A 27,652-nucleotide genomic window follows, 5' to 3' on the forward strand; every position below is an offset into this window, starting at 1 on the left:
GGCTAACTGATAAAGGAAATTAAGCGAAATTATGGATGAATTACATTTACATTTGAAATCTATTACGAATTTTCCTGCAATTTCGCATTAACATTTTGGAACGTAATTGCAAATTATAATGCAAAATTATGACTATGCGAAATTTGTGCTCATCATTACTAATTAAAAACAATGGTAAATGTTTGGAAACTAGTTTAGAGAAATCTACCATGTCTTGTTTTAAAAAATATCTCTGTCATGCCATACAGGGGTACTTTGTGAGCATAGCCAATAAATGATATAATCCTGATTTAAAACTTCTTGCTTTTACCAATTAAAATGTTGAGAAACACTGCTCTAGCATTATCATTGTGCTGTAGGTTAATAGAAGGTAGCTGTTGTGCAGATTGAGTCGGAGACAACTTGCAGTATGCAAGCAAACAGTCTTTGTACTGTACAGTGTTTGAAGATAGAGCTGGAGTACAGTGAGAGCTGTGATGTATGGAGCTCCCCCGTAGGCGGCGCTGTCCCCGCACACCAGGCTGTAACACGCCAGTACTGTAGCTGGCAGGCTTTAGGACCGCGCTGCCCGGTGCTGCCAGAGTACCCGGCGGCCTGTAGGACCGCGCCGCTCCTGCCTCCTCCTCCTCCTCAGGAAAGCCGCGCCGTGTCCGTGTCCTGCGCCCCCAGCATGGAGTACGAGTGGAAGCCGGACGAGCAGGGCCTCCAGCAGATCCTGCAGCTGCTGAAGGAGTCGCAGTCCCCGGACACGTCCACGCAGAGGGCCGTGCAGCAAGTATCCTTCCTGAGTGCGGCCTGGCGGGGGAGATGCCGGCTGCGGTGCGGGAAGTGCGTGCTGAGGCCTGGCTGCAGCATCTCCATCCGCGGCTTCCTCCCGTGCCTTCCCGCCACACGGCGGCCTCTGCCTGCTGCGGGGAACCGGCACACTGACTGCTGCTGGCCCGTGCCTGTCACCACCAGCGGCAACTGGCAGCCTGGACTGTCTCTATGCCGGTAACTGACACGATTCACTGACCTCTGGCCAATGCTGCCAGGCCTGTCTGTACATCTGCTTATGACGTTACAGACTGACCCCTAATAACTGCCAGGCCTGTCTGTACAGTGGCCACTAATAACTGCCAGGCCTGTCTGTACAGTGACCCCTGACATTACCCACTGACCCCTAATAACTGCCAGGCCTGTCTGTACAGTGGCCACTAATAACTGCCAGGCCTGTCTGTACAGTGACCCCTGACATTACCCACTGACCCCTAATAACTGCCAGGCTTGTCTGTACAGTGACCACTAATAACTGCCAGGCCTGTCTGTACATCTGCTTATGACGTTACACACTGACCCCTAATAACTGCCTGGGCTGTCTGTACAGTGATACTAATAACTGCCAGGCCTGTCTGTACATCTGCTTATGATGTTACACACTGACCCCTAGTAACTGCCAGGCCTGTCTGTACAGTGACCCCTGACATTATCCACTGACCCCTAGTAACTGCCAAGCCTGTCTGTACAGTGACCCCTGACATTATCCACTGACCCCTAATAACTGCCATGCCTTTCTCGTACAGTGACTACTAATAACTGCCAGGCCTGTCTACATCTGCTTAGGATGTTACACACTAACCCCTAATAACTGCCAGGCCTGTCTGTACAGTGACCCCTGACAATATCCACTTACTCCTAATAACTGCCAGGCCTGTCTGTACAGTGACCACTAAGGGCCTGTTTCCACTAGGGCTGAAACCGCTGCGATTCCGCAGTTTCCCCGCACATGAATCGCACGGGGAAACTCTGCCATAGGGGAGAATGGAGCCGCCGGCGGAATCGCTTACTGTAGTGTTTCGGCCGGGAACCCCCCGCAGAATTCGCAGCTAAGGCTGCGAATCCCATAGCCGTGCATGGCTCGGCTGATGGGATTTGCCTGCGATCCTGCCCACCCGCTCAGTGCCAGCGTGCGTCTCGCAGCCGCACTAGTGGAAATGAGTCCTAATAACTACCAGGCCTGTCTGTACAGTGACCACTAATAACTGCCAGGCCTGTCTGTACATCTGCTTATGATGTACAGTGACCCCCTGACATTACCCACTGACCCCTAATGACTGCCAGGCCTGTCTGTACAGTGACCACTAATGACTGCCAGGCCTGTCTGTACAGTGACCATTAATAACTGCCAGGCTTGTCTGTACAGTGACTCCTGATAACTGCCAGGCCTGTCTTTCCAATACCTGGCATTCCACGTTAGACCCCTGATGACTGTCGGCCATGCCTGTCTGCACATTTGCTCCTGACTTCACACTGACTTCATACCTGCCAGGCCTGTCTGTACAGTGACCTCCGCCATTACACACTGACCCCTGATAACTGCCAGACCTGTCTGTACAGTGACCCCTGACATTACACACTGACCCCTAATAACTGCCAGGCCTTTCTGTACAGTGACCCCTGCCATTACACATTTACTCCTAATAACTGCCAGACCTGTCTGTACAGTGACCCCTGACATTACACACTGACCCCTGATAACTGCCAGTCCTGTCTGTACAGGGACACTAATAACTGCCAGTCCTGTCTGTACAGGGACACTAATAACGGCCAGGCCTGTCTGTACAGTGACACTAATAACTGCCAGGCCTGTCTGTACAGTGGCCCCTGACATTACACACTGACCCCTAATAACTGCCAGGTCTGTCTGTACAGTGACCATTAATAACTGCCAGGCCTGTCTGTCCAATACGTGGCATTCCACGTTTGACCCCTGATGACTGTCGGCCATGCCTGCTCCTGACTTCACACTGACTTTTCATACCTGCCAGGCCTGTCTGTACAGTGACCCCTGCCATTACACACTGACCCCTGATAACTGCCAAGCCTGTCTGTACAGTGACACTAATAACTGCCAGGCCTGTCTGTACAGTGGCCCCTGACATTACACACTGACCCCTAATAACTGCCAGGCCTGGTTGTACAGTGACCCCTGACATTACATACTGACCCCTTATAACTGCCAGTTCTGTCTCTAAGAGGTCACTGACATTACATGCTGACCCATAATAATTGCCAGTCAGGTCTGTTGGTTGCCTCACATTCCAAACTGATTTTTGATAGCTGCGATTTTGGCACACTAATATGTGACTTTACATGCTGAGCCCTGATAAGTCAGCCTTTCCTTTCCACATGCCAGTACCTATATACTGACCCCTGATAGCTTGCGGACTGGCCTCTCTGCTCTTCGGTAATTGACCTTATACTAGAGATGTTAAATGAGATGTTATGTTTTTTTCGCAGTTGGTTCGCAGATTCAATTCAAATTGTATGTAGCTTGGATCTGGGCAATTTAATGTGCTGCCAATTTGGATTGCCCACCATTCCAAGGTGTATAGAATTTACCATCTGCTTTTCCTGTCTGCACTGATACCTGACCCTGCACACCAGAACCCTGATAGCCAGCAGTATACATGCTGGCATCTGACATCACACAGTGGGAGCTGCTAACCTGTCCTGTGAGGCGAATGAGGTGGGCAACTGACTGGACTCATCATACCTCTTCAATTCCATATCAGTCTGGTACTTGGCATTACAGTGCTCTCTGGCAGGTCTCCAGTCTGACACATGCTCACCACAGAAAAGACTGGTACCTGACTTTACATACTGATTGCTGATCAGACTCCAGACATTGCTGTCAGTATACTCCCAGTATAGCTATTACTTGGCATTACACACTAAACAGTGATAGAACTGTGGCCTGTCATTTACCAGATGCAGCTGTTGCCTGATATTGTACACTGGTCACTGCTGCCTTTTCTCCGCTCACCATTACAGATGGTCAGTGAGATGATGCTAATTTTAATTTGATGCCAAAGTATTTGGAACTGGGCGGTTGAAGTGTTGGTTTTGATTGGCCCAAACCCATCCTGCATACATTTGCCTAAAATCAATCATTTATAGTACACTAAGGGACCGATTTAAAGAGGAACTGCAGTGAAAATAACATAATAAAAAAAAGTGCTTAAAGGGGGACTATGGTGAAAAATTGTAAAATTTTAAAATATGAACAAACCTACAAATAAGTATGTGTTTTCCAGAGTAAAATGAGCCATAAATTACTTTTCTCTTATGTTGCTGTCACTTACAGTAGGTAGTGGAAATCTGACAGAAGCGACAGGTTCTAGTCGGGGCTAGTCCATCTCTTCATAGGGGATTCTCAGGGATGGTTCTTTCACGAATGAGGAAAAAAAATAAAAAGTGGTTTATGCATAAACTATTAAACATCCTTGTAAAATAGTGTAAAAAGTTTTTTTTAAAAAAATGAATGGTTACATCATTATTTTATTTATTTATCAATATAATATGTATTGTAAATAGTGACAGATGACGGCTGGGAGACATCCTTTTTTTAGGGGTGTTTTTTTTTTTTTTTAACTTTCTTTTCACAACCATAACTGCTGCCTACATAGTTTTCAGTGGTATAACCCACTTCTAGCAGGAATCACCGTTATAACCCTAATAGCTGAGCTCCGCTGAGCTGCTGAATATGTGTTTATATTGTTGCTAGGCAACCAGACCCCAGGTGCAGAGACTCCTTTGTGAAGAGTCATAAGCTGCAGGGAGAATCAGTCCTATCTACACCATATGATTCTTTGTCAGATTCAATTCAATTTGATTCGATTCATTGATATGATTTGATTCAATCTGACATGTCCAATTCATGATTCGATTCAATTTGAATTGAATCGGGCATGTCAGATCAAATCAAATCAATGAATCGAATCAAATTCAATCGAATCTGACAAAGAATCATATGGTGTAGATGGGGCTGATTCTCCCTGCAGCTTATGACTCTTTTCACAAAAGGAGTATCTGCATGGGGTCTGGTTGCCTAGCAACAATGTAAACACATATTCCTGCTAGAAGTGGGTTATACCACTGAAAAAGGTTGTAGGCAGCAGATATGGTTGTAAAAGAAATTAAAAAAAAAAAAAAAAACACCCCTAACAAATGGATTAGCCTCCCAGTCCTTCATAAGTCACTATTTACAATACATGTTATATTGATGAAACCATTCATTTAAAAAAAAAAAACTTTTTACACTATTTTAGAAGGATCTTTAATAGTTTATGCATAAACCACTTTTTATTTTTTTCCTCATTCGCGGAAGAACCCCTTTAAAGGCACTTAGTGAATGGCAGTTGCTCTGGCCAACTGCCAAACAACTGTAGAGAGCAGGAAAGCTGGCCAGCATCATTGTTTAAATCCTTTTTAGGGAATATCTTTGTAAAGAATAAAAAGCCTTCTTGAGAATCCCCTATGAGGAGATGGGCTGGTCCAAAACCTGTCACTTTTGTTAGATTTCTACTACCTACTGTAAGTGACAGCAACATAGGAGAAAAGTAATTTATGGCTCATTTTACTCTGGAAAAAATGTACTTCTTATTTGTATATGTTTGCACATATTTTATATTTTACAATTTTTTGCCATTGTGCCCCTTTAATTTTTACAATAATTTATAAATTTAGTCAATGCTAGCCCATTGCAAAATCTTTCCTCTCACTGATTTACATTCTGACATTTATCACATGGTGACATCTTTACTGCTGGCAGGTGATGTCTGTGGAAAGAGATGATGCATTTTTGGCAGTTGGAAACAGCTGTTATTTCCTACAATGCAACAAGGCTCGCACAGTGTGATGTCAGCGCCCTGGTGCTGACATCACACTGTGGGAGGGGTTTCACCACAATATCAGCCATACAGCGTCCTCCTGTTGATCCGTTTGAGAAAAGGAAAATATTTCTCATGGGAAAAGGGGTATCAGCTACTCATTGGGATGAGTTTCTCTTGAAGTGGTTTTTTTTATATCAGAAGTTTGCTATATCAGAAATAGTCATAATCAAGCACATAAAGTGTACTATAGTACTGTATACTGTATGTGATTCAGTCAATAATTGAGTGTCCTCTTGTCTTTTCAATGCTTTAGCAAGTGAGCACAGTGTCTAAGCTAGATCAAAATGTACAGTGCTCAGTATGCTAGGATTTGCACGTAATAACTCCACTGTATATTTTGTTACAGTAAAGCTGTTACTGAACAGCTTCTGTAACAAAAACGCCTGGAAAACCGCTCTGATCTAGCGTTTTTCAGAGCAGTTTTCCTCTCTCCTAATACTTAACATTGAGGCAGAATCGCATCAGAAATCTAAAAAATGCTACAGGACCCGAGTGCGTTTGAGAGAAAAAAAACGAGCCACTCTGGGGTGCACCAGCCCTTACCACTGATTACAATCCGGGATAGAGCTGCTGATGTGTAGCAGAACACATGGAGAAACGTGATCAGCTTCAAGTGTTAGTGTAGACTAAAGCAGAAAGAGAATACAAGAAATAGGAACGTTACAAATCTATCACCTGACCGAACTGATCTCATGCTTCTGTACTATAGAAGAGCAAGTCTACATCAGAACTTTCAGTTTGCTCGAGAACAGATGAGGCTAGCACCTGGCATTGCACACTGGCCCACTGATAGGACTGTAGCCTGTCAACAAGTGGATAAGGCCAGAACCTGATATTGCTTATCAGTAGGGATATTTATTGAGATGCCAATACTTCTAAGGTTATGCAAAAGTTTACATTTTGACATTTTTTTGGCAGTTGAAAACAGCTGCCAAAAAAAGGGTGGGAACTCAATGGTGGATGACCAAGGTAAGGCAGAGTTATTAAATGTTTTCTTTGCTTCTGTCTTCACAAAAGAAACAGCACTGTTGCAAACTACAGAGGTGGAAGAGTCTCAATCTTCTAACTGTAATATTAAATACTTAACGCAGGAAGAAGTGAAGGCAAGACTAAATAAATTAAAAATAAACAAGGCACCTGGCCCGGATGGCATGCATCCTCGGGTCCTAAGGGAATTAAGCTCAGTTATAGATAAACCCCTTTATCTTATCTTTTGTGACTCTCTTGCAACTGGCAGAGTCCCAGTGGATTGGCGTACAGCCCACGTTTTCCCATTATTTAAGAAGGGCAAAAAATCAGATCCAGGAAATTATAGACCTGTAAGCTTAACATCAGTTGTATGCAAACTATTTGAGGGGTTACTAAGAGATACTATACATGACTTCATAGTAGAAAATAATCTTATTTCTCAGCATCAACATGGGTTTACTAAAGACAGGTCCTGTTTGACTAACATGCTCAGCTTTTATGAGGTAGTGAATGCTAATATGGATATTGGGAATGCTGTAGATGTGATATACTTGGACTTTGCAAAGGCCTTCGACACTGTTCCCCACAAAAGTCTGGTGCAAAAGTTGAGGATACAAGGACTGGGGAAGAGTCTGTGTTCATGGAAAGGGAACTGGCTAATGGACAGAAAACAAAGAGTTGTGGTCAATGGATCGTACTCAAAATGGGAGACTGTTAGCAGTGGGGTCCCACAGGGGTCTGTTCTGGGTCCAGTGCTCTTCAATTTATTTATTAATGACCTAGTAGATGCAGTAGTGAGCAATGTTGCTATTTTTGCAGATGATACAAAATTGTGCAGAATCCTCAACTCTCAGGAAGATAGTGTCATATTGCAACAGGATCTGGATAGGATGGCTATATGGGCACATACATGGCAGATGAAATTCAATGTTGACAAATGTAAAGTCATGCATTTTGGACGTACTAATGGTCTAGCACCATACAAAATGAATGGGATACAGTTGGGGACATCAAACTTGGAGAAGGACTTAGGAGTACTCATTGACAACAAGTTAAAAAATCGTACTCAATGCCAAGCCGCTGCAGCTAAAGCTAACAAAATTTTGGGATGCATTAAAAGGGAAATAAAAACTCGAGATGCTAGCATAATATTGCCCCTGTTTAACTCTCTAGTAAGGCCACATCTGGAATATGGAATTCAGTTCTGGGCACCACATTACAAAAAAGATATTGCAGTTTTAGAGCAGGTGCAGAGACGAGCAACAAAAATGATACGTGGGATGGAAGGTCTCACTTATCAAGAAAGGTTAGATAAACTGGGTTTATTTAGTCTAGAGAAAAGACGCCTTAGAGGGGATCTAATTAACATGTATAAATACATCAGAGGGCAATATAATAGCTTGGCGGATGAGCTTTTTGTCCCTAGGCCTTCTCAAAGGATTAGAGGACATGATCTGCGCATGGAGGAAAAACGGTTTAGCCATTTATTTAGGAAAGTGTTCTTTACAGTAAGAGTGATTAAGATGTGGAATGCATTGCCACAGGAAGTCGTTATGGCAAACTCTATACCTGCATTTAAAGGGGGCTTAGATGCTTTCCTTGCCTTGAAAGACATCCATGGCTACAATTACTAGGTAATGCCTAATGATGTTGATCCAGGGATTTTATCTGATTGCCATCTGGAGTCGGGAAGGAATTTTTCCCTTTAGGGGCTAATTGGACCATGCCTTGTGGGGGGGTTTTCGCCTTCCTCTGGATCAACAGGGATATGTGAGGGAGCAGGCTGGTGTTGTACTTTATACTGGTTGAACTCGATGGACGTATGTCTTTTTTCAACCAAAATAACTATGTAACTATGTATAATGTAATTCTTATTTATGCTGTTCGAAAAAAAAGACATCAAATGAACCGGTATTCGGAAATGTTTATATTTACTCTTTCTGGAAAGTGAGGCTAGCAGTGCTTTTTTTAAATCAGTTTTTCCCTTATGCTGGGTACACACGATGTATTTTTCCGCTCGATTCTCTTATCTTTTCTTATCAATTTCCATTCACTTCTAAGAGAAATTGAGCGGTAAAACTATTGAAAGTAAGATCGGATATGTCAAACTAAAGGTCCGTACACACGCCGGACTGGAGGCAATGACTGGTCCGTCGTCACCTCCCGCTGGGTGGGCGTTCCAGCGACAGTCCGGCGTGTGTACAGTCTGTCAGCGGACTGATACGGCTGTTTCTGAGCGATCCGCCCCGACGGATCGCTCAGAAACAGCCGTATCAGTCTGCAGACAGACTGTACACACGCCGGACTGTCGCTGGAACGCCCACCCAGCGGGAGGTGACGACTAACCAGTCGTTGCCTCCAGTCCGGTGTGTGTACGGACCTTAAGTATCGAACCAACAATCTGCCAAAAAAAAAGCATCGTGTATTTCCCAGCATTATACTGCTTACCAGGCAACCTCATGTTCATTGTTGGGGTGACATTTTATAATTGTCGCATACCTGTTAGAATGAACAAAAGTGGGCGCTACTGTCGTTGAGGTAAGCTTATAGGGAACAGTTTTCCAATGACGGCACTTTTTAAAAAAAAAAAGTATAGTGTTGTAATTGGTGGAAAAGTGTAGGCATAGTTATTGCTACCTATCCCAAACCTAAAACTTTTAAAGGGTGCTGTCGTTGGCGTACTTTTGAAGCAGCAACCAATCACGTTAGTGGAATTTTCCCTATGAGGTTCCCCACTCGGTCACCTCAACCGTACTAGCTTCCAGAAGTGCCTAACGGTAGGTCTTTGGAAATTGGTGTCCTTGTCCCCAGCCCTAAGAGCATTTCCAGTGTGAAAGTGTAGCTGTGCCCAAAGAGACAGCATGATATGCATATATAGAGGATGGACAATTTCCACTCACCAAGGCTTTCACTTGGCTGAACGGTATATTCTTGTTCTACAGGAAGTAGAATTAAAAGTGGGCTGAACCGAACCTTTCCCAGGCTGAGGAGTTTTGGAGGCTGCTGATTATTTCCATGCAAAGTTTTTTTTTTTGTTCCAGCTCTCACTAATTTTCCTTCCTGTAGAACAAAATAACACAGTTGAAAGGACCCTCATGTATAGTCTCCAGACTCGGTGACTGATAACATAGTCATATATTTTCCATCAAGCTCTTTGATGTTTACCGCACTGAGTTACATTAGCAAGTGAAGATGCAAAGAAATGGTTTTTGCCCCGTTTCCACTTGTTGCAAGTTCTGGATGGATCCTGAACAAAAAACACACGTGAATTACATAAGGTGTAACGGGCCACTGAAAACCATTGGTATTTTAGAAATCGCATGCATTCACATCCGTAAGAAAACAAAATTTGTACTTGTAACTAAAATCTGGACAACGTACATAGGGGAAAACAGCACTGCGCCAACTCCACCTCCTAGTTGCAGGTGAATTCAGACTTGTTTGTGCGCATTGTCTGAGATACTGCATGGAACCCAGAACGCCTGCCCCTGGGGGGGGGGGGGGGGGGGAGGGGTGTCTGACTTAAAGGGAATGTCAATTGATATTAAAAACAACAAAACTGATTCTTGCCTATAGAGAGGGAAGGCTCTGGTCCTATAGAGCAGTGTTTCTCAACCTGTGGTCTCCTGGGGATATATCGGCACCTATCGGGGCTGCAGACAAAATCACTGATCTTTCCCCCGAGGAGAGAAGTGGCAAGCAGCATCCGCAACAAGGGGCGCCGTAACTTATATAACCTTTTCCAGTGCAGACTCCTCTCCGCTCCTGTTGTTGCGCTTCCTTCTCTTGTCGCCTTGCCAGGATTGTGTCCTTTCTCCATGGTTACCTGGCGGGCACCTCTCATGATGTCAGAGGTACCGCTGGAAGTAATCTTGGTGGTAGGACATGGAGGCAGTGAGAGGAGTTGCCGCTGGAACGGGGTTATGTAAGCTGAAACCTGCACCTTACATACTGGGGGCACCTATAGCTCGCTACCTATTCTGCTTTCACCTGTACCTGGCTAACCTATACTGGGGCACCACCTGTACCTGGCTAACCTATACTGGGGCACCTATAGCTCGCTACCTATTCTGCTGGCACCTGAACCTGGCTAACTTATACTGGGGCACCTCCTGTACCTGCCTACCTATCTATATTGGGGCACCTATAGCTCGCTGGCTTCTGTACCTGGCTAATTTATACAAGGGCACCACCTGTACTTGGTTATCTATACTGGGGCACCTATAGATTGCTACCCATACCGGGGGGCACCTGTACCTGGCTAACCTATACTGGGGCACCACCTATAACTGGATACCTATACTGGGGGCACCTGTGCCTGGCTACCTTTACTGTGGGCACCTATACAGTGGAGGAAATAATTATTTGACCCCTCACTGATTTTGTAAGTTTGTCCAATGACAAATAAATGAAAAGTCTCAGAACAGTATCATTTCAATGGTAGGTTTATTTTAACAGTGGCAGATAGCACATCAAAAGGAAAATCGAAAAAATAACCTTAAATAAAAGATAGCAACTGATTTGCATTTCATTGAGTGAAATAAGTTTTTGAACCCTCTAACAATAAAAGACTTAATACTTAGTGGAAAAACCCTTGTTTGCAAGCACAGAGGTCAAACGTTTCTTGTAATTGATGACCAAGTTTGCACACATTTTAGGAGGAATGTTGGTCCACTCCTCTTTGCAGATCATCTCTAAATCCCTAAGGTTTCGAGGCTGTATCTGTGCAACTCTGAGCTTGAGCTCCCTCCATAGGTTTTCTACTGGATTAAGGTCCGGAGACTGACTAGGCCACTCCATGACCTTAATGTGCTTCTTCTTGAGCCACTCCTTTGTTGCCTTTGCTGTATGTTTTGGGTCATTGTCGTGTTGGAACACCCATCCACGACCCATTTTCAGTTTCCTGGCAGAGGGAAGGAGGTTGTCGTTCAGGATTTCACGATACATGGCTCCGTCCATTTTCCCGTTAATGCGATTAAGTTGTCCTGTGCCCTTAGCAGAAAAACACCCCCAAAGCAAAATGTTTCCACCCCCATGCTTGACGGTGGGGACTGTGTTTTGGGGGTCATAGGTAGCATTTTTCTTCCTCCAAACACAGCGAGTTGAGTTAATGCCAAAGAGCTCTATTTTGGTCTCATCAGACCACAGCACCTTCTCCCAGTCACTCACAGAATCATTCAGGTGTTCATTGGCAAACTTCAGACGGGCCTGCACATATGCCTTCTTGAGCAGGGGGACCTTGCGAGCCCTGCAGGATTTTAATCCATTGCGGTGTAATGTGTTTCCAATGGTTTTCTTGGTGACTGTGGTCCCTGCTAATTTGAGGTCATTCACTAACTCCTCCCGTGTAGTTCTAGGATGCTTTTTCACCTTTCTCAGAACCATTGACACCCCACGAGGTGAGATCTTGCGTGGAGCCCCAGAGCGAGGTTGATTGATGGTCATTTTGTGCTCCTTCCATTTTCGAACAATCGCACCAACAGTTGTCACCTTCTCTCCCAGCTTCTTGCTAATGGTTTTGTAGCCCATTCCAGCCTTGTGCAGGTCTACAATTTTGTCCCTGACATCCTTGGACAGCTCTTTGGTCTTTCCCATGTTGGAGAGTTTGGAGTCTGCTTGATTGATTGATTCTGTGGACAGGTGTCTTTTATACAGGTGACTAGTTAAGACAGGTGTCCTTAATGAGGGTGACTAATTGAGTAGAGTCTCTAACCACTCTGTGGGAGCCAGAACTCTTAATGGTTGGTAGGGGTTCAAAAACTTATTTCACTCAATGAAATGCAAATCAGTTGCTATCTTTTATTTAGGGTTATTTTTTCGATTTTCCTTTTGATGTGCTATCTGCCACTGTTAAAATAAACCTACTATTGAAATGATACTGTTCTGAGACTTTTCATTTCTTTGTCATTGGACAAACTTACAAAATCAGTGAGGGGTCAAATAATTATTTCCTCCACTGTACATGTCTAGGGCAGGGGGACAAGAGGTTACAGAGGGGTACAAAAGAGGCACAGGGAGAACAGAGAGGGGGCATGAAGGCCCATATGCAATTCACTTTTTCTCCTGAGCTTTCTCCTGGGTGATAAGTTCACATCTTGTCAATAAAACTTCTTTTAAACCACCAGCAAGCAAAAAATACTCAAAATAAATTTGATAGTACTTTTTCACCTACTATTTGGTACTTTTCAATTGAAAAGTGCTGAAAAGTAATTTAAGAGAGATTAAAAATTATCTCCTAGGAGAAAATGCTAGAGAAAAAGTTAATTGCATATGGACCGAGGTGACACAGAGGGAGTCAAAAGAGGCATAAACTTAGGTGACACGGGAGGACAAAAGAAGATGGATTCGAATTAACAACTGACCTACAGTCTCCATCTCGTTAACCTAGGACGACCTGTATTTTGCTAGTGTTTGGCTCCACCTATGTCATGGCCATGCCCACTTTTTCACCACGGCGCGCTTTCCATGCAGTTTTTCTGGTAGATGGTGCATTTGGTTGAGGATGACTCACAAAGGCGGTACATATACTGAAAAGGTTGTGAACCACTGCTATAGAGCTTTCCCGCTCCTCTCACGGTCCCCACGTTCCAGCTCTGAATCTAGTCCAGGCATGGGCAAACTTGGCCCTCCAGCTGTAAAGGAACTAAAAGTCCCACAATGCATTGCAGAAGCCTGACAGCCACAGTCATGACTCATAAAGGCAAATGCATTGTGGGACTTGTAGTTCCGTAACAGCTGGAGGGCTGAGTTTGCACATGCCTGATCTAGTCAGTCCCAGTTTTGATTTTTGTGTGTGTAGATTGCATATGAAGATAGTAGCTCTTGTGACATCTCATTTACTTTCAATAGATAACTTGATTACATAGTTGTCTTGAGAAGAGTCTTACTATAAAGATCTCCAGAGCAACCCGTCTCTTCCACAAAGCTATCCATGTCACCTGGGCTGAAGAACACAAATTACTATGTTAATGTTGGTTCATACTATGCGCATCTGGGCATGATTTTGTGAGCACATGCAATTTTAAAAACATTGTACTGTATTTGCCATTCCATTGGGAAACCAGATTTGTTTTCAGATTTGTGTATTCTCTTTGCAGCGCTGTTGTCTCTGCATACAGTGTTGTATTCTTTTCAGGAAAACATGTTTATTGTTATGGATGGGTGGAAACTTGAATGTGTTCACAATGTGCGAGTGCACACTGGAAATGTGAAACAGTCCTGACTGAATAGTGATTGTCATGTCTAGGAGAACTCGTGGAGAAACGTGATTTGTTTGATCATCTGATTTGCAAAGCTCTGATTTGCTGTGATCACATCCTGTTTTAGCACATGATCATGACTAGCAAATCCAGAGAATTGTATTATTATCAAGTGACCAAATTGATCACATGCTTCTCCGTGAGTTCTCCTAGACATGACCATCACTAGTTCTGAAGGCCATCCTGCCTTTGTAGCGGTGTCATATTATTAGGCCAGAGACTTGCCACACTTATGAACACTAGCAAATGTTAATTGCTGTGAAGTTATTTTTCACTACCGTATTGCATGTTTATCAGATCCTTGATGGGTTTTTAGCTTTTCACTTTTATTTGGTGATATCAACCAGACAGATGTCAATCCCTACCTCTACTCCATTTTATCCCCCCTCCCCCCTTTAAATCCACCTTCCGTCTCTGGGAGGTGGACCAGGTAGTTCTGATATGGTCCGTTATGAGGATAGAACTCTGTTTGAGTCCTGTCATGATTCAGGTGTTTGCTCGATTTCGAATGATTGATGTGAAAGGTAACCTTGAGTGGCAGCAATGCCCCTTAAGTCTTATTGACATCAGTAGCGCAGAATGGCTGTGGGATCGGAACACAACGCGTGCAATCACGCCGCTATATGCTGCCGATTCCATTCACTGTAATAAATGGCTCAGAAAATGCATGCAGAAGTGCGATAGCACATCGCACTGCTGCACAGCGCATATGATCTGAACGGCAGAAATGCTGTCCATGCACTTCTGCAGTCCTTGCATGTTGCACACCATACTCTCTGCTGAAATGCGCACCGCAGCCCGTATGATGTGAACGAGGCCTTACACTTACCCGTATGAATCATATAGTTTACGTAAAAACAATGAAAACAAAAAGTTTATCAGAGACACAGGTCCCCATTTAGTATTGTATTTTTTTCCCCCTCTAATTTATACAAATATATTTTATAGATTATATGGCTATAATGCAGCAAATAATAAAAAAGAAAAAAAAGTGCTTGTAAAATTTGTCTCCAATTAATTAAAATCCCCTCTCCAGTAAATGTTTTTAAATGTACTGGTTTCTCAGTGACATAGACTGTACATCTGGTTTTAACAGCAGCCTATAACTTTAGGTAGAGTTCCCCTTTTAATACTACATGAAAAAGAGCTCAGTGGGTGAAGATTCCGCAAATTATTTACCACATTTAAATATGCGGCGAGTCATTCGCTCATTAGGTGAGGCTGATATTATCCTAAACGTGATTCAATGGAATGCTTATAGTGGCTGAAACAATTTTACGGTAGTAATGAAGAGGTAATTATTTTTTAGACTTGCTGTTCTGCTGCAGGAGATGACTGGGAAGGACTTGGGATACACTGTTTAGTCACAGAGTTATTAATACATCCAATCATCAAGTGTAAAAATAGATGCTTAGGAATATACTTTACATACATAGCATGTAACGTGTGTGTGTATATGTACAAATATGTGTGTGTGTGTGTGTGTGTGTATATGTAAACTTAAGCAGTTTCAGGTGTATCCATACATTTTATTAGTTTACTGCTAACAGATAAAAAATGCTCTCTACATTATATATTATTATTATTTATTGTATTTATAAAGCGCCAACATATTACGCAGCGCTGGACAATAAATATATACAATGATACAAGGATGACAGACATAGGGTTATACACATAGAACAAAGTTATGAAATGGAACAAAGAACATGAAATGGCAAATTGCACAAAATACATGATCATGCAATATGGGCTGGTTAGGTAGGCCCAGTAATACAAGTACAGTCTGTCATAGGACAGGAGCACATGATCCTGTAGATAACACTGGGGAGTGGAGGACCCTGCCAGAGGCTTACAATCTAAAGGTTATATGTCTATATGTTTATACATTAAAGGTCTATATGTTTATACATTACTTTAGCCTGCTTACCTTATTTTACATCCATATTCAAACACAGCCATTCTGAATAATCTGTGACAAACGCTGGATGATGCTTTCTGCAGTCTCTAAAGTGGTCCCCAAATTAGTCCTGGAGTGCAGGAAGAGTCCCTAGGGTTCTCGGTTTTATCATAATTACTCGGTCAGTAAGATAGAGATGTGTGGGTAGTCGGTGTTCCAAAGTACTGTTGCTATGGTTGCAAAATGGTGCAATTTGAGCTCCATGTCAATTTTAGAGATTCATATAATTTAAGTATTTTAACAGGCACTTTGAGGGCTCGTTCACACTAGGGGCGTTTTTTGCCCCTTTTTTTTTTTCTTTTCCAAGTGCAGGCGATTTTCAAAATCGCCCTAAAAATGCTTGTGCAATGATACCCTATAAGAGAGTTCACAGCTGAGCGGTTCATTTGCAGTCCGCTCAGCAAAGTGGTGCCTGTACCATTTTTGAGGTGATTTTGCCTCAGTGGAAGGTATATGAAAAAGGCTCACAAAATCGATGTGTGCAGTGATTGCGTGAGCGTTTTGGGGAATAAATACATTGTATTATTTTCCGGGTCAAAGAGTTCACTTCCGGACTTGTGTCAGGGAGTGAATTACAAAACTGCTCTGGAAAAGCAATTTTACCAGAAACGCAGCGCGCAGTGGAGCGCCTGGAGGGGGAGAAAAAGCTCACAAAACACTTGCGTTTGTATTTTCGATTTTAGGTGTGAATGAGGCCTTAGAGATTCATAGCTACAATAGAATCTTGTTAGCGTACGAGAGAGAACGGCGCCGGTAGACTTGGGCGCAGGACACAGCCAGTATATGGCTGATCCTGCTGCCGCACAAGTCCGGGCCGTGTTAATTACTATTCCCCCTCCAGGCCGACATGGATAGTGGGGGAATGAAATAATTCAGCTTCCAGCAATCGCTGGAAGCCGAATTATTGTTTTAAAAGCAACTTCAGGTCCGTCTTCTGACGACGCTGAAGTTACTCCCTGTGCCTGCAAAAGCCGTAGTTCCTATTACGGCCTATGGTGGCGCCGGCTGCGCCCAAGTCTCCTGCGCTGCTGCGCCAAAGTCTCCAGCGCTGGATTTACCGTGTTCGTCTTGTTATAGTAAACTCAGATGTAGTAAACCTCTGGCTATAGTAAACTCTGTCCCCAGGTCCTGGCCTTGGGTCTGTAGGAATATATAATGTATGACAAATGCTTATAAAGTTTCGCGGAAAGAACCACTTCTTCAGAGTCTCAGACGCAGAATGTGGGCTGATACTCTGCCTCTGAGCCTCTGAAGAAGCGTTTCTTGCCATGAAATGGCTGTTAGGCCACTGTGTGTACCTACCTGCACTGCCTTGTCTATGTCTACCTTGTGTCTTAACCATTGATGGTCAATAAAGCGTAGATGCTTTATTTCTACTTACCCAGCCCTCCTCCTGTTGGCATTAGGTAACCGTGATCACAGGTTTTTTGACTGTAGCTTTACTTGGGCACACTGCCTGTCTGCTAGTGCCAGCATTCTTTGCCTCCCTTGTGTATATTGATGCTCCCGTTTAGCTGTATGCTTTGGTGTGATTAATGGCCTCAAATTGAAACCTATTGTACACTCGCCATGTTCAGCACTTTAAAGCGGAACTGTAGATACAAATTAAACACATTGTTTCACTTACCTGGGGCTTCCCCAAGCCCCCAGCAGCCGTCCTGTCCCGCGCTGCTCCTCGACGAGCCTCCGTCCTCCCGCCGTCAGCTACTTTCGGTTTCGCCGCCGGGCCACTACGCCCACACGGCTCTGGCCACGCGTATCCTTTCTTCGCGTTCCCCGCTATTGCAGAGGGGAACGCGAAGAAAGGATATGCTTGGCAGGGCTGCGCTGGCCTCCACTTACAAGTCGAGGTACGGAGCGGCGGCGGGAACGGAGACTCGTGGAGACTCGGCACGGGACAGGACAGCTGCTGGGGGCTTGCAGAAGCTCCATGTAAGTGAAACAATGTGTTTAATTTGTATCTACAGTTCCGCTTTAAAGGACAACTGTAGTGAGAAGAATAGAGGCTGCCATATTAAAATCCTTTTACACAATACTAGTTGCCTGACTATCCTGCTGATCCTCTGCCAGGTACACACTGAGATTTTCTGGCAGATTTACTGACCAATCATTTCCAACATGTCCGATCTGATTTCCGTTCACTTCTATCAGAAATCAGATCGGACATGTTGGAAATTATCCATCTGGCAGTAAATCTGCCAGAAAATCTCAGTGTGTACCCAGCATAATACTTTTAGCCATAGACTCCGAACAAGCATTTGCAGGTCAGATGTTTCTGACATTGTCAGATCTGACAAGATTAGCTGCATGCTTGTTTCTGGTTATTCAAACACTTCTGCAGCCAAATAGATCAGAAGGACCTCCAAGCAACTGGCTTTGTTTAAAAGGAAATAAATATGGCAGCCTCCATATTCTTATCACTACAGTTGTCCTTTAAGGTCTCTTTCAGACTGGCAGCAGAAAGGTGGTGAATTCACTGCCAGTCAGCTGCTCTCCTACACAGTCTGGGTGCTTGTTAGCACTCGGTACATGCGCTGGACAGGCAGCCTCCCCATAGTCATATCTGAGCACAGCCGTGCAGAGGGTAGTACTATGGTGAACAGGATAGACACCATAATGGGGGAAGTAGAGGGGGAGCAATACAATGACGGGGCACACTATATAAAGTATTTTCATGAATAGGGGTTCTACAACTGTGGAACCACAATTATGGGCACTATATAAAGAAGGGAATCCGGTGTGTTCTCCAGCATCGGCGTATTACCAGCCCTCATCTTTCCCAGCTTTGTATTCACTCCCTGTTTGCCTTCCTTATTTATGCTGAACATGGTATACCCTGCCTTCATCTAGTGCTATTTCATGGTTTATCCAACTGCCTATTCATCTGTTCCCACAAAGCTCTTCTCGCCCATCATACATTCTACCTTCTTGCTCTGTCTAGTTCCCACTGTCTGCCTCTGTCTGTCCACCTCTTTATAAGAAGACTGAAACCCAAATGATAATGTAACCCCTTAGCGTCAACTCATCTTGTGTGTAGCCACTAAATAGGCAGATGCTATGCTTGCATATTGTCCCTCGTAGCTTTCTAGTGATATGGTCACTTCAGATAGTCATCTGTTTTCCATCAAATAAACTGAAAATATCAGTACAGCTGTTCATTTTTCTTTGTATGTGTCATTGTCTTTTGAATCCTTAACTCCGTATCTAAGAAATTGGAGCAACTCAACCAGTTTCCAGATTTCAACAATTATCTAATTTTTGTTCTCACAAAGTTAAAAAGAGAAGGTAAGTGCTGTTTTTATTTTATCATGTTTGTAAATTAATAGAAACTAGATGCATTTAAATGTCATAAAGTGCTATCTTTAAATTGCTGTGATCTAAGGCTTTACCAAAATTCCATGTTGTTCTGTGAGTCAGAAGTCTCTTCAGGAAAGTTGTGTAACCCAGCTGTCTCTTTCACACCAGTATTAGTAAGCCCACTTATCTAACTGATGTACTTTTGTGACAAATTTAAAATGTGTATTTGATCAGCTCATAAGGTTTCATAGAAAAGGGGACTACTATGAAAACACATGTAATGCATGTTTTATTTATTAAATCGGGTCATATTTTATTTGTAAAATATGACAGCTGGACAAGTCATCTCCTCGTGTGTCTTGTTATGCCACAGTAGAAATGGCAGATGCAATTTTGTGTATTTGTACAGTTTTGCACTTACTTCGCTGCCATTCATTTAGGAAACAGATTTCCAGAAACGGTGATAAATATTGGTTAAAGGATACCGAGATCAACCCAAGGGATTGGTGGTTGATGTAAAGGTCTTGATGTACAGGATTTTGGAAATCTCTTCCGGACAGAGATGGTCGGAAATTTGACGGAATTGCACATACTGACAATTGTTTCGGAATTCTGTGGAAGAATATTCGAATTCCGTGGAATGTTTTTTATTTTTTTATAATAGTTAAATTTTTTAAATTATATTTTGTGGACGTACGCTATATACATGATGCGTAAACTGCTATTCTGGAAGCCAAGCATGGTACGCTCCAGAATTCTCTTGATTGGACTAATAATTCAGAGTCTTACAATTGGCCTCAAAATTCTGAGTTTTGGTACTCTGGATACTGCTCTCAGAAATGCTGTGTTCTTCGGTATTCTGAAGCTCATCCCTACTTGTATGGAAAGGGTTAAGGAGGGACGCCGGACTTTGTGCTGTATCAGATATACATGTCAATGGTATGTGCAGTGGCTGGATAGTGTACTGGTAGTGCACCGCATTTGACATAGGAGACCAGGGGCCATATGCAATTCACTTTTTCACCTGAGTTTTCTCCTAGGAGATAAGTTTTCATCTTCAATTTAAAATAACTTTCCAGCACTTTTCAACTAAAAAAAGTACCAAAAAGCAAGTTAAAAAGTCCTACCAAAATTATTTTGAGTATTTTCTTCCTTGCTGGTGGCTTAAAAGGCATTTTGACAAGTTTAAAAATATCACCTAGGAGAAAACTCAGGTGAAAAAGTGAATTGCATATGGCCCCAGGTTTCAAATCCTGGCTAGGGTCAGTACCTATTCAGTAAAGCGTTCAAGGCAAGACTCCCTAACACTGCAGGGTGGCCTACTGAGTGCCCCCTTAGTGGCTGCAGCTCTTGGGCGCTTTGAGTCGTGACAGGAGAAAAGCGCTATACAAATGTTTGGATTGTTACTTCTGAACACCCCACCAGTGACAGAACAAAGGAGCGGGCCAATTCCAAGTCCAATTCCAAGTCCAATAATTAAGGCTATGAGGAGGACATGACACATGAAGCCAAACACGGCCAGTGTGCCAGGGGCCTGGGCGATACTCCTATATGTACTTAGGTACTGTCATTTTGTCACATCCATTATTTCCATGTGACAGAAATGGATCTTTGGTTGCAGAGATATTTTTAGGAATGTGCCTCCTATAATTGCAGCATTCTGCGGAGTCAGCAAGACAAAAGGAATGTTTCCTTATTAGGGAAAATGGTCTGTCAAAGTGGAGTAAATTCAAACCAAGGACTCATCCTCTGCTCGAATCTCACTAATCAGATTATGATTGAAATAGCAGCTTTTCAGCTAGATCTTCTTAAAGGCCTGTCCACACAAAAGGCATTAAAAATTGCATTATTGAGAGGTTGAAGAGCAGTGCGAAGGTTCTTAAGAGTAAACGGCAACATAACAATGCTTGCCAAATCTGTGTGAGGCTTTAGGAATATTTAAGAAGACCTATATGTAAACAGACCTTTATTGTTATGGCCAGTGTGTTCACAGATTTCATAATGCCTCAGTTTTGGAAAACCCTTTTAATTCTTTGATGTTATGCCTGCCATTTCTTAATTATTGGTGTGAGCAAGCCCTTGGGGCCTGGGACCCACCAGACGGCGGCCCTGGGACCCACCAGACGGCGGCCCTGGGGCCTGGGACCCACCAGACGGCGGCCCTGGGGCCTGGGACCCACCAGACGGCGGCCCTGGGGCCTGGGACCCACCAGACGGCGGCCCTGGGGCCTGGGACCCACCAGACGGCGGCCCTGGGGCCTGGGACCCACCAGACGGCGGGCCTGGGGCCCACCAGACGGCGGGCCTGGGGCCCACCAGACGGCGGGCCTGGGGCCCACCAGACGGCGGCCCTGGGGCCTGGGACCCACCAGACGGCGGCCCTGGGGCCTGGGACCCACCAGACGGCGGCCCTGGGGCCTGGGGCCCACCAGACGGCGGCCCTGGGGCCCACCAGACGTTTGCTCCGCAATTGCAACGGTGCTGTGGAACCAGCCCCATAGGCATGCATTGGAGCAGCGCTTTGCCTATTGCTGGTGATTGGCAAGTGCTGGCAGTGTGCCCCCTAGCCTCAGGGCTAACTTCCAGGGTGGCCCCTGAGCGGCCACCCGTAGTGGCTGCTGCTCTTGAGCGCTTTGAGTCCAACAGGAGAAAAGCGCTATACAAATGTTAGGATTATTAACTTGTCAGTAAAGTAAATGCATGTGTGCTCTGAGAGGTTCTGTGCTTGTACCTATGTCAGATAGCACAGATGTTTTCACTTGGAAAAGGGCCAAACTGTACATAATCTTCCTACAGATCCAGGTATGAAATCTTTCCCACAGCTTTCCTCCTGATCCATTCCTCCTTCCAAAACCTTTCATTATCTCCAAATTAAGCCTTTAGTCCTGGAGATTCAAGAGGTCAAGTGATCTCTTACAATGACCTCTTATAAGCATAAATGCCATGAAAACACCCGTTTGTTGATCGGTATCATCACAGTGTATTAGGCCCAAGCTGTATCTTTTATTCTACAGGTCCAAAGAAAATGTGATTAATCTTTCTGTTGTTATGGTTATTTTAAAGCCCTGCTTCTGATGTTTTTTTTTTTTTTTTTTTTCCATTGATTTTAATTTTCTATAACGTAAATGTGGACATCTGCATCAAATATGAAAATTGTGTACTTTATTGCAGAGACATTTTCTTTGGGAAGGCTTGTCACATGATGGCTTACATGGAGTAAAAGTTGTTGGCCAAGTGGGTTTTTCGTCTTATGCCCAAGGAAATCGCATGACCACACCCACAGCCTCCCTCTACTACTTTGTGTATTGTACAGGGAGAAGATGGACTGGCCTGGCTCAGGGTTCAGAGTGAAAGACTGTCTGGTTCCCTCTCCCAGGTCTTCCCTGACTAACTCATTTGTGTGATGGGATAAGCGGAAGAGTTCGGCTAGATCACCGATTGACTGTTGTTCAATCCTGCTAGGCTATATTTGACTTTAAGACAGCATGTCAGCATTTATTTGTTGTACAAATAACATTTTAATGTGGTTTCATAAGTTGGTTTATAAATTACTCTTCTCTTTAGAAGTATTTAATATACACTACACCCTGTACCAGCCCAAACAGTAAGTCTTGAGTTTCTGCAGACTGAGGGCTCACAACATGGAAATCGAGTTTGGGTGGCATAGACCTACAAATACAGGGAGCATAGACTGTGGGGCAACAGTGTGACCAGAGGAACCTAGAGGTCAACACTCTATTCCTTATGCACTGCCCTTATATTATTGGACCTCATCCTAGATTTTGGGTCTTTTAGAGCAGTGTTTCTCAACATTATATTGGTATGTACCCCCTTTAAAACCCTGTACTCACCAAGTACCCCCTGGCATAGTAAACATCACAAGTACCCCCTGACAAATCTATATTTAATCGTAGCACATGATAATTGGTTCTAAACAGTTTTCAAGCATGTATTATTGCTTTTAATTAGCTAAAATACTAATTTGGTGTTGTTTAAATAAGATTTATCCTATTCTAAAACTCTAAATTTGTTATTCTTGGTTAAGTATATCAAGCCCGAGTACCCCCTGGAACCATCAGAAGTACCCCCTGGGGTACGTGTACCACATGTTGAGAACCTAGGTTTTAGAGGATGAGAGAAAACTCTATATGCTGGGAAAAACGGAAACCACAGTGACGATTGCTGCATGCTACATCACGGTATGCCACAGACTGATTCTGGGTACACACTATGAGATTTTCTGGCCGATTTACTGTCAGATCAATTATTTCCAACATGTCTGATTTGCTTTCCGATCGATTTCCTATTAGAGTTAACAGAAATCGGAAAATGCTCGGAAATCGATCTAAAAGTAAATCGGACATGTTGGAAATAATCAATCTCACCGTAAATTGGCCAGAAAATCTGTGTGTACCCAGCATGAGTTTGTTTTGCCCATAATACCTCGATCACTTTACCACACCCCTGGTCACTCTAAAACCAAGCTGCACCTAGCTCATATAAGGTTACAGGAAAGGCTCCAGCCCCCTTCATATTCTCCCATCCCATACTTACTTTGGCAGTGCCTGAATGTATACATTTTTTTTTTAAATAAAGATGTAGAGATCTGAGGAAGATAAAGTATACGGAGCGAGAGAACTCTAGAGATCGAGATCCTGGTTCACAGTTAAGTTTATGCCCGTTGCCCAGTTAAAGCGACATGTTACCCTAGCAACACTCTTGTTACTTGGGTGAAGCAGGCCTGCGTGATTGGTAAACGCGCTACGCTGTTATCGCTACTAATGGTAAAGTTGTGTGCTACCTGCGCACTGCACTTACTTTGAGCTATGATTAAGGACCGTATTGGTCGAAACATGTTAGCTGGTTGTGATATTTGTAGTAATTTTTTTTTTTTTTTTAAGGATACGTCCACAATAAAGATTTTATTTTTTTGGACACACTGTGTACCCCTCTGTTTGTTTACAATACTTACTGGAGCTTCAGCGATTGGGCCCGTGAAGGGAGTTGGAAATCTGGAGATATAAACATGGATATGGCGATCTAGAAGTAGAGTTATAGAGAGGGATGTACTGTAGAGAGATATTCTAGTTCTCTTGTTACAACCAGCCATAAGGCTAGAAACCCACTAGGCTTTCTAATCCCTAGCATTTTGAGAAAGCACTTGCTAATGCAATGCTCTGGGGTATTTTTTTTTAAAATCACATCGCTCAAGTGGGATCACACCCATAGCATTACATTAGCAAGAGCTTTCAAATCGCAAATAGTTTAGAAAATTGCTCCTAGTGGGTTTCTAGCCTAATGGTGGGCATAGACCGGTCGACCGGCGGCTCGATTAGCTGCCGGATCGACCCCAGTCGCTTCCCCGCTCGTCCGCACGGATCGATTGCTGCTCGTCCCCGCCGGCGGTCCTTATCAGCCGCTCGATTCTCTGCCATTGTCCGCCGGCGGGAATCGAGCGGGCGCAGTTCGAGCTGCATGATCGGGCCACCTGAATATTATCAGCTGGTCGATACACTGTACAGGAACGTGCCGTGTATCCCCAGCATAAGGCTGTGTTACATTGCTGTCAAACCAATATATAACCTGACTTTGCTGCAATACTTCTCTAGACTTGAATGCAATTTGTACAAGCGGCCAAAACCACATTATTTTCTGCCGCCTCTGTTACTATGGTAACACATGGGTAATGGCTTTTTAAGCAAGACATGACTTGCACATTTCATTTTGAGGTTTATATATAGGAAATTTAAAACTGAACTGCTGTGAATCAAGTAGAAAACGTTGAGAATTCATGAAGAGCACACGACCTGGTGTGCAGTGGATCAGCCCGACCACCTCAATGGGGATATTTTTTGTTAATTGCCATTAACCCCCCCCCCCCCCCCCTTCCCCTAAGGAACACAGCTACTTTGGACCAAGTAAACAGGTTATTTGCTCTCATTCGTTCCCTCCCTAGTGGATGGGTAAAGGTAGAGAATCTGTGGCAATTCTCCGTAATGATTCATTTGTTCTTTGGGTGTGTGAATTGTTCATTTTGTTTATATCACATGGTGAACCTGAAAACGTATCTTTTCTCACAACTCTCTTCATGGCATTGATTTAATTGTTAATTGACTAGGGATTATTATCTGTAGAGCTGTACTTTCTGCTTGACTGTCCTGCATTTGTACCATCGCGAGTCTATGTGAAGACCTGACAGTCTTGTAGACTGATGAGACATCAGTCTTCAACGTAATGATCTTATGTGACACAAAAGGTAACATGAATTTTACAGCCCTGCCCATACATGTAGAATTGCTTTGTGTAGTCACTACTGGCTAACAACTGCCCAGTTTACAAAAGGCACTGCTAAATGGAGTCTCTTTGAATAGAAGCTATTGTGTACAGATCTTGTTCTTTCCTAGTCAGAGGCTTTTTTTGACGTTGAACATTTTGTGTTTCTGGTTTTCTATGCATTTCTACATCATTCTGCTAGTCCATTGTAGGCTGACTGGGAAATACAAATTAGCTTCTGACAGTGATTATCCTTTGTGAAATGCCACTGTGCCCAGGCTTTGGCAGACATGCTCTTAATTGAAGGATTCCGTTTAAATAGTTGTGTGCCTAAAGTACTTATTTGCCGGCATGCTAATTATAATGGCAGCACATGGGCCACTTTCTTAGTGCAGAGGTGGGTGAAATATTGTAGAATTTGTGAGCCCGTTAATCATTTTCAGGGAGCAGGTAGCTACCGTAAATAGCAGGGGTGCTGAATGAGATGCAAATAGTACTGAGTTCATGTTGCACAGGTAGATGAGTCACACCTTTGGGTGCATAACCTAGGTCTCAGGTGTCAAACGCAAGGTCCATTTTAGGTGGCCCTCCAGAGCTTCAAATGTGCGTCGTAAGCAGTGAAAAAACCCCAGCTGTGGCTCATGTGTACCGGAGCTCATGGAGAAGCATGCAATCTGTTTCATCAGCTAATCTTACCCAACAAAATGGCAGAGTTGCTGCGTCTGTCAGTGTGGCCTTATGCTGGGCATACACGGCTCGATTTTGCCGTTCGATTCTGCACCCGATCGTTTTCCGCACTCAATTCTGCAGGCGATTCTCTTAACTTCCATTCGGTTTTCTTAACTTTTCCCATTGTCCTCCATGCAGAATCGAGCACGGAAACGATCGGGCGGTAGATCGGACATGTTGGAAATTAACTATCGAGCCATCTAAATGGCTCAGAATCGAGCCGTGTATTCCCAGCATTACTGTGCATGCACAGGTTTACCTACGCAGATTCTGTGCGCATACGTACCTGCTTGTGGCTGTGCATGCGCATAACAGATGCAGGACTGTTCTAGTGACTGGTAATGTACTGGTTTAAGGTCTAGTAAATTTAAAAAGTTCTGAACTGCTACAATTATAGTAATCACACCTGATAAAACTGATCACCTGCCTTTCCATGACATTTGGTGACATGATTACTCAGGATTCCCTGCTTGGGAACCTGCAGTATTTTGCTTGATGTCACTCATGGCCAACAGAGGGGACCTTTTTAGGGTTCACACTGTCCATCTAGTAATGAAGAGAGGGTCCGTTTCAGTGTCTCAAAGGTTTATTAGGGACTTATCCCAAAACAGCAGGACAAACACAATGCTGACATGTTTCATACCTGGGTCGGTCCTTAATCATAGCGTGCTATGATTAAGGACCGACCCAGGTCTGAAACATGTCGGCGTTGTTTGTCCTGCTGTTTTGGGATAAGTCCCTAAGAAATATTGGAGACATTGAAGCGGGACCCTCTTCATTTGTATAGCTCACTGGTCTGGTTGCCTAGGTCCAACTCTGTCTCCTGTCTGAGTGCAGCGGTATATCCATTTCTTCTGTGTCCAGTTAGTAAGAAGTTCTCTTATTTTGTTATTGGAATACAGTTCATTCTTCTGCATGTGGGTGAGAGACGATGGTAGAATTGGAAGTCTGCTGTGCAGAGCATAGTGTGTTCGTGTGGAGCTGCTGCACCCTGGACCAGTTGGCATGCTTTGGGAATACATAGAAGGTGCTTTTACATTGGTGCAGTGCAATTTACGCGTAGCAACAAATACCCCATTGCACCTCAGTATTGCATACATTTTCCCATATGCGGCAGACTGCGTTCAGAGAAATTGGAGGCAACCTGCATCAAAAAGTTGCACTCTTCAGTCACGTGTATAATGCTGGTCAGGAAGTACGTCATCTGAATATCGGCATCTGTGGATGTGCACCGAAAACAAAATTAAAAAATATGCATGTTAACATTGACTTTGCTTGTGGTAACGCGCCACAGCTTCTGCGTCAGCTGGAGCACTTCCATCACGTTGCAGGAAGTGTCATTTTACCAGCTGCTTTATAATGGCCATTGTGGCTAGGTGTAAGGTTAAAGAGGCCTCACTGTGTTTTGTTTTGCTTTTTGTTTATTTGTAACACATTGTTCCTTCATGTTA

General features: G+C 43.7%; 1 protein-coding gene across 2 annotated transcripts in view; it reads left to right on the forward strand.

Annotated features, from left to right (window-relative positions):
• Positions 1-576: 576 nt before the first annotated feature.
• TNPO1 (transportin 1) overlaps positions 577-27,652 on the forward strand; it is a 105,566-nt gene continuing 78,490 nt past the window's right edge. For both annotated transcript variants that reach the window (XM_068248249.1, XM_068248259.1), the window contains exons 1-2: positions 577-775; positions 19,112-19,187. In XM_068248249.1, coding sequence (XP_068104350.1) covers positions 671-775; positions 19,112-19,187 — 181 coding nt within the window. In that variant the 5' untranslated portion in view covers positions 577-670. The remainder of the gene's footprint in view (positions 776-19,111; positions 19,188-27,652) is intronic.

Source organism: Hyperolius riggenbachi, chromosome 1 (genome assembly GCF_040937935.1).
Source record: "Hyperolius riggenbachi isolate aHypRig1 chromosome 1, aHypRig1.pri, whole genome shotgun sequence".
Taxonomy (NCBI): domain Eukaryota; kingdom Metazoa; phylum Chordata; class Amphibia; order Anura; family Hyperoliidae; genus Hyperolius; species Hyperolius riggenbachi.